The following is an 8,583-nucleotide window of genomic DNA, read 5'->3' as shown; positions in this document are numbered from 1 at the left end:
GCAGCCATGCAGAGAAATTATCGAGAAAGTATGACACTGGTCCAGGAGGCCTATAAATGACTGCAATCCTCAAAGAAACTTGAGAGGATAGATAAATACAGTACACCTCAAAAGAGCATATGGGTAGAGAAGGAGGTATAGGAAGAACCTGGAAGATGCATTGCGGGGAAATGAGAAGTTCAACTCCGCTCCTGCCAAGACATCTTGCCCTCTAGCTCCCTCGTCACCTCCTCCCATGCTGGCCTCCAGGACTTCTCCAGAACCTCTCCCATCCTCTGAAACTCCCAACCCTGGTATGTTGGGTTAGCTCCTACCCTGTCTGCTCTTAGGCAATCCTTAAAAACTCAACCCACCCTACCCCACCTCCACCTAAAAACTGTACCTTGGCCACCTCCATCAGATCATCCCCTGTAGCGATTACCTTTGGTAGCCCCTTTAGATTGTAAGCTCCATGAGAAAGGCCCTACTATTCCTGCTGTATTGAACTTTGTTGTAATTGTACTGTCTCCCTTTGTATTGAAAAGTGCTGCACAAACTGTTGGCGTTATATAAATCCTGTATAATAATAATAATAAAAATAATAATAATAATAATAAGTAGGCTGCCACTTGAACAGAATGCAAGGGAAATTTTCTAACTGGGACCCTTGTTCTGGTGACAACTGTCTAGGAGGAGATTTTCTCTCACTTTTAGAGAATGAGGAAAAAACTCCCTAGTTGGGAAACAGACAGCTAAAACACACAAAAAAAAAAAACATGCCAGGATATCTAACCCATTCCCATCCAAAAAATAAATAAAAAAATACTAGACCTATACTTTATAACAATATACCTTGTATAGTATGAGATATAACTTTACAGTGATAGTGTCTGTTAATCATTAAGTTGCTGCATTGTAATATCCACGCCTCAGTATACAATAAAGTAATACAACTGAATCAGCATGAAACTAAATGAGAGCAGAAAGCAGGGAGTGAAATCCACCAGGAAGGTCAACGCACACAAAATAAGGCTGGGGTAAAAAGTGCGTTAAACCAGCATTTATTATATATATAAAACACAAGATATAGATTCCAGATACATGAGAGTTCGGGATAAAGCAGAATACTTCCATTCTGATTTGTTCATCGCAAAATGAAGACAGGTAAGTGATTTCCAGTGATTACTTACGCAGATACTTACATATATGTGTACATTCGTGTATAAATGTGTGTTTAGATTTATCATTTTATATCATGATTTATGTCCTGATTTGGAAAATATTCAAACCAAATGTTTGTGAGTGTGTATAAGTAATGCAGTGTGGATACAATAAACCGATTGAAAAAAAATGTGTGCGTATGTGTATTGTGTAGAATAAAATGAGAGCTGGCACTCCAACATAGGCAGTGGCAGATTTATAAGGAGGTAAAAGGGGCAACTGCCCTGGTCCCCCTGACAAAAGGGGCCCCCCACTATAAAAAAAAAAATGAGACAATAGGAAAATAAATAATAATTAAATAATTTAAAATATATAATAATAAAAAAAACTCCAAAAAATAATATACAGTAATATTAAAAATATATATAAATTAACCAAAATATAATAAAATAATAAGAATTACAAACGATTAAAAAAATACATATGACAATAATAAAGTAATAAAACATATATAATAATACAAAATTACTTTATTTTAGTAAATATATCTTGGGAAGTAATATTTTTCCGACCATCATGTAAACGTTTTTACTATGGACTGGTATATTGTATGATACAGAGCTATGAGTGTGTGTGTGCATGCATGACCACAGAATGATGTTGTGTCATGCATTTTAAAAATATGTGACTGTCATTGGGAATGTTAAGAAACTCTTTGTATGGGGAGCCCCCAGAACCTGAAGTGCCTGGGCCCCCCAAGGTCTAAATCTATTGCATCACGATCCTCCTCAAAACTCCTATGAACACCTAGGTAGAGAGTGGTGGGTTCATTTTGTTCAGTATTGTGTAGAATGCATCTGTAAGGGCTTCTATGTAATATGTAAATGTATTTGAAAACTAAAATAAAGATTATATAAAGATAATTATAACAATGTCTCTCATGAAGGAAACTGATTTCTTTCTTTATTTCTTTTTTACTTTAGTTGCTTTTGTATACGATTATATGTTTTTAAACTATTGTTTTATATACTGTGTACAGTATTTTTTTTAACATTGCCCCCCGGGAAGATACATTTACCCTGGTAATCATTGTCACCGAGATAAAAAAAAAGTTTAGAGTTTTATTATTAAAAAAAAATGAATGGGAAGTTGTTCAGGCAACATTAAAGAGACCACAAACATAAAAAAGACATCATTTTTATTGTGTACAAAGATTAAAAAAGATAAAAAATGTGTAAAAACTATTAAAAAACTCTTAATGTACATAAGTGTGCATTACATTAGATACAGCATTAGACCCTAGTGACATGTACAATAGTAACTTTTATTATTTGTACACAATAAAAATGGTTTTTGAAAGTTTGGGCCATAGCTATATGTTAACTGTTAATTACAGCTATTTCTACATAATCAGATAATATTACAAATCTATTTATCATACCACAACTCCAGCACTGCAAAGTGTCACCCAAGGGACTGTATTGATCTCAATAGTAAGGCGGGCCATAGATGAAGCGATTTTCTTTCCTGCAACCAGGATACCCCCATCAGCACAGTCAGTGTTGATAGGGGAATCCCTCCTATAGAGATTGTGTTCTCCCAGCGGGGGGGGGGGGGGCAGGGAGCCACCCCTGCAAGGATAACAAAGTGATTATTGGTAGCGGCTAGCTATAGCCACTGGCAATAGTCCCATGCTAGAAATTTGACATTCTGGGTGTACCCAAGTTAATCGATGGATCAACTTGGGTACAATCAGCCTGCCCATTAATGAATTGAATCTCAGCCGGACCCTGCTGAACCAGCCGAGATTCTAACCATCTTTGCCCAGCTTAAGTCCCTGCCTTTAGTAAATCCCCCTCTATAAAATATATTATATTTCTAGATATTTACCATAATAATGTGATCGCATTGAAATAGCTGGAATAATAATTCCCCACTGCTATGCATTTGTGAGCATGGCTGTGAGGGAGCTTCCATTGCTGAATTGTTTTTAAAAGTAAACTGTATGGACCCATTCACACCTAGTCAACATCATGTCATGCATTCACCTGAGTTGTGTTAAGGCAACCTATTCATTTATATGTACTGCCAACATGCTATAACAGACCCAAAATTGGATATGCATAATTTTTCTAACAGTGCATACAGTAGTGGTTTACCATGCACTTCAGTGGGCTGCAATAAAGATACATTCCTCAGTGTTTTGGGTTCAGTGGCGGCCCATCCATAGGGGGTGCCTAGGTGCCGCCCCCCTCCTGTAGTCACCAAAAAAAAATTGAAAACTGGCCCTTAAAAAAAAAAATTGAAAAAAAGGTCCTTAAGTGCACTGTGTCCTGGGGCCGGACGCAGTGCACTATGGGAAGTACCACGTCAATGCAATCACGAGATTGCAGATGTGGCGCTTCATTTTCGGGCTTTTAACCCACCTTGCGGTGCAAACCAAAGCGCCGATTAGCTTCCGCCCGTAGAATCACTACGGGCGGGAGCATTGTTGTTTAAATTAGAGGTTACTTCTGGGTTTCGTGGAATAGACGAAAAACCGGAAGTGACGTCGGCAGCTCCGTTATTTGCATGGCCCGAGCAGAGCTGAAAGCAAGGTAAGAGAGAGCACGCCATGCAGCCCTGAGGGTTTTTTTCAGTAATGAAGAACATCTGCCAGCTGCCTAGCTGATATGTTAAGAGAATCTGTAATTGTAGTTGTGTCTAATGCCCCATACACACGTTCCGATTATCGTATGACCGATCGTACGACTTTTGTTGCATAAAACTAATATCGGATACAACAGTGCAAAATGTGCTCTATTTAGTTACGATTTTTGTTGTACGATTCTGGATACGTTCGTAGCAACGTATCAGAAATGATATCAAATACGTGTGTTATTTTCGTGTTTCGGATTATGTGTGGTGTTTGTCAAACGACTTTTAGCGGACGCATACTGTACTGATTACACGATTGTCATATGATGGGCTGTCGTCCGACCAACGTTTTCTTGTTTGGCGCTAGGGATTTGGTTGGACGGACTGTCGTGATCAGCTGTCGAAAGCTGCGTACTAACGATCAGATTATCGAACGATCTGTCCAAAAGCAATTTTTGTCATACGATAATCGGAACGTGTGTACGGGGCATTAGGTGCAGTCCTGCTTTTGCACATAAACATGTCAGCATTCACAATTCCTAACCTCCCCGACCTGCTTCATAAAGCTGTGACAATGCTTTTTCCTGGCTTTACATCCCTCAATTACTTTCCAGACTGTCTTATCTCTGTGCAGTTTTCTGGACATCATACTCAAGTCATTCCTGATCCCTCCAACTGATAATATCTTCCTTTTGTTTTTTTTTTGTCTGAGTTACTGGTTAATTTACTGCTTTTGCATTCTCGTCTGATCCTGCTAATTATGCCTTAAATTCTTATACCTCTATGCATTTTCATTTGAGTTTAATAATGAGGACTTTAATTATAATTTTAATGCTTTGGTTCTGCTGTTCTGTTTTATATTAAATTTCAGATTCTTTTATTACTCATTAACTCTTCCACTGCTCGACTTCTTGCACAACTATTAGTCATAAGGACAGAGTTTAAGCTGCAGTCATATGCCATATTTATTACTGTGCAGTGCAGATCATATATAGTTAAGCCCGCATTTTTTTTTTTTTTTTTTAAGCGTTGTCTTATCCCAGTTGGGGACAATGGGAAAATGTCAGTTTTTACAGTAAAATAATCTTTTTATTATAAAAATTATAATAAAAAGATATTAGAAGTAGCATATAGATATTCATATGTATTGTGCAAGGTGCATGTTTCTGTATAACACATCCTTCTTGGGCCAATCCTCCATTTTTTATTCCTCTATAAATTCTGCACGTGACGTACCTCTCTGCCCCTCAACTAAGTATTTTTTTACTTTGCTGTGATGCCCGTGTCTGCACATTTATCTGTGTCTAGATAATGTCTACTACTAGTGCAGAGCATTTGAGATTTACTTCATTATTTTTGGGTAGGTGCCCCCAATTTTTTAGATCTGTCCAATCTTTGCACTGATTTAAGGATTTGATGAATGGAACTGCTGCTATTCTTATATATAATTATATGCAACATGTCTGATGATATTCAAGCATTGAGCTGTTTGTGCTGCTGAGGGACTGAGGAACAATTGTCATAGGCATGGACAGGACATCCTGAGACTCGTAGTTCCACAGAGATCAGAACACTATAGGTTTGTTATTTGTGAACATACACTTTAAGTGATAATACCTTGTGTAGATCTGCTCTAAGTTATGGATTCAATAGATATTGAACCCAAAGGCAAACATGTAAGATATTGCATTATTCCAGTCCCTAAATGTGATGACTGTATTCATTTTATTTTTTTAGTCTTTCTTATAGCTTGGTATATGATGTGCAGAGCCCTGTGTATAATGTACAGCCTGGTATATGATGTACAGATCCCTGTGTATACTGTACAGCCTGGTATATGATGTACAGAGCCCTGTGTATACTGTACAGCCTGGTATATGATGTACAGAGCCCTGTGTATACTGTACAGCCTGGTATATGATGTACAGAGCCCTGTGTATACTGTACAGCCTGGTATATGATGTACAGAGCCCTGTGTATAATGTACAGCCTGGTATATGATGTACAGAGCCCTGTGTATACTGTACAGCCTGGTATATGATGTACTACTAGCGCTGTTTGTGGTATACTACCACAGTTTAGTAACTGATTGTTTTATATACTATTTTTATCCTATATACCCTGATCTGTATACTCCTGACACTATGGGTTGAAGCAAGTGGAATACAGGGGATGGAGTGGGTGGATTCTATAAGGGGTGGGGCTTGCGGAAAAGTGGGAGGGGTCAAAATGGAAGGACGGGGTCTGGATCCCCCCCATCTTAAAACTTCACCAGCTGCCACTTCTTGGGTTGCCATTGAAAATGGTGTATGGTGCATTGCCATGTGTTGCAGTGAATGAGTCCTAATGGCTTCTTTTTTTCCATAAAGATTTTTTTTTTTTCTTTAATTGTTTATTTATCAATGTTTCAAAACATACCGTTATGATTGCACATTTCAAAGTAAGATAAAAAACATTATCTATATAAACAGAAAAAGTTTCATCAATCGTAGAAATTACAGATACAGGGTAATATAACAAAGAAAAACAGCAATAATAATACATTATGGTAAAAAAACAAGGAGAGGGGCGCCTCTGAGTTTATATCAACAATAATTTATTAAGAAAAGCAATATCCACTCACATGAAAAACTGTAATGTAGAGTTCAGATATGTCTCTGGACTGAAGAGAGGGTGTAGGACTACAGGTCACAGCGAGTCCATGAAATGCTGGGATCACATTAGAACCTGGTAAGGATAGGGTGAGATGGCTGAGAACAGCAGGCTCTCCTTCAGATATCCAGATGGCATACCGTGACAGGATGGAGTCAGAGATGAGACCGTCAAAACCGAGTGTGGTTTACGGGAGTAGAGATGAGAGGACACCAGAGCCAGTCACTGGCCGTGCTGAGGTGGACACCTGGTTGGGCATATTGTGCAGCCAAGAGAATTCTGTGGTTGATTTGAAATGTTTCCAGCAAGCCCATTCAATCCCAAATCTTTTGGGTGTGTCTCATGCAATGTGAATTAATTCTTCCATTTCTGCTACTTTGTCTATTCTGTTGAACCATTCCTTGATGGAGGGGGGGGGGAGGTTATAGAGCCCCAGTGTATCGGGATACATTGTTTTGCTGCATTAATCAGATGCATGGTAAGTGATTTATGATAGGTTTTATGTGGAAAGAGTGAGTGGTGTAATAGGAATTGCGCTGGGGATAGTGTCAAGTCATAAGTTGTCACTTTAGAAGTTATGCAACAAACTTCCTGCCAAAAGTTTTGGATGTGTGGGCAGGACCACCTAATGTGCAGTAGTGTGCCTTGGTCCGTTTGGCATCTCCAGCAAGATTTGGGGTACATGGGTTGAATTTTGTGCAAAAGGGATGGGGTACAGTACCAGCGAGATTGTATTTTGTATCCATTCTCTTGAGTGGAGAAATTTACAGAACCTTTGTGTATATTGAGGTATATACGTTCCCATTCTTCTTGTGATAGGGTCATGGAGAGGTCTCTTTCCCAGGTTTTACATGCTTTAGTGTCATTAGGATGGAAGTCCGCGAGGAGAAGTGAGCGCGTGGTGGATATAAGATGGTGTTGTGGGGATTTTTGTACACAGAGCATTTCAAAAGGTGTTGTCTTGAGCAGGAATCTCTTTTGTCTAAAGATTTGAGATAATGTGTGAGCATTAAAAAGGTCCAGAAGGGGATGGGTGGTTTGTCCATTCGGGCAGACATACGGGAGTTCGATAGATATTTCCCATGTTCGTAAAAATGATGGGCTAGGATTTGATCTTACGACCAATAGTCTTTTATGTATTGGTGATTCATACCCGGGGAAATCTGGGTTCATTCTAAGTGGGGTTAGCGGAGCAGGAGTGGATGATAGCGAGGTGTGGGTGCAAACCTTGTAAAAGCATTGTATGGGGGGCCCAATTAGTGGGTGTGTACATAGTTCAGATGGAGTATGGCGTTCCAGTATTCACGGTAGGGACTTGAGGGGGAGGGTTGTAAATGAAGCTTCCAGAGAGACCCAGTCTTTATAGGAATTATGGACATTCCAATCGATTATTCTATACAGGTGAATCGCTTTATAATATTTGAGGATGTCTGGCAGACCTATCCCGCCTAGATTTTTTTGGTAGAGCAAGTTGAGCATAGCTAATCCTGGGTCTTCGTTCACTCCAAAGGAATTTGGAGCATGAGATTTTGTATGTTTTAACCGCTTCCCGACCCGCCGCCGCAGTTATACTGTGGCAGGTTGGCTCCCCTGTGCAAAAACACGTAGCTATACATTGGCTCGCAGAGTCGGTTTAGCAGGTGTGCCCGCTGCACAGCGGGGGTGCTGATGCTCATGCCCAGCGGTCGCGATGACCACCAGCCACGAGCGATCGTGAGCAGGAGACACAGAACAGGGACGAGTGTATGTAAACACACACTTCCCTGTTCTGTTCTGAAGAGGAATGACAGATTGTGTGTTCCTATTAGCTAGGAACCATGATCCGTCACCTCCTCTAGTCAGTCCCCTCCCCCTTCAATTAGAATCACCTCCTAGGGAACACAGTTACCCCTCGATCGCCCCCTAGTGTTAACCCCTTCACTGCCAGTGACATTTTTACAGTAATCAATGCATTTGTATAGCATTGATCACTGCATTAATGCCAATGGTCCCAAAAATGTGTCAAAATTGTCCGATGTGTCCGCCATAATGTCGTAGTCACAATAAAAATCGCAGATCACCGCCATTACTAGTAAAAAAAAAATATCCAATATTTTGTAGACGCTATAACTTTTGTGCAAACCAATCAATATACGCATATATATTGCAATTTTT

General features: G+C 39.5%; 1 protein-coding gene across 1 annotated transcript in view; it reads left to right on the top strand.

Annotated features, from left to right (window-relative positions):
* The first annotated feature begins 595 nt into the window (after positions 1–595).
* LOC141148296 (interferon-induced very large GTPase 1-like) overlaps positions 596–8,583 on the top strand; it is a 79,131-nt gene continuing 71,143 nt past the window's right edge. The window contains exon 1 of the mRNA XM_073635589.1: positions 596–1,143. Within this exon, the coding sequence (XP_073491690.1) occupies positions 1,134–1,143 (10 nt within the window). The 5' untranslated portion in view covers positions 596–1,133. The remainder of the gene's footprint in view (positions 1,144–8,583) is intronic.

The sequence above is a fragment of the Aquarana catesbeiana genome, linkage group LG06, assembly GCF_042186555.1.
Source record: "Aquarana catesbeiana isolate 2022-GZ linkage group LG06, ASM4218655v1, whole genome shotgun sequence".
NCBI classification, from domain to species: domain Eukaryota; kingdom Metazoa; phylum Chordata; class Amphibia; order Anura; family Ranidae; genus Aquarana; species Aquarana catesbeiana.
Note: the sequence above shows the minus strand (reverse complement) of the source record. Positions and strands in the feature narration are given on the sequence as shown.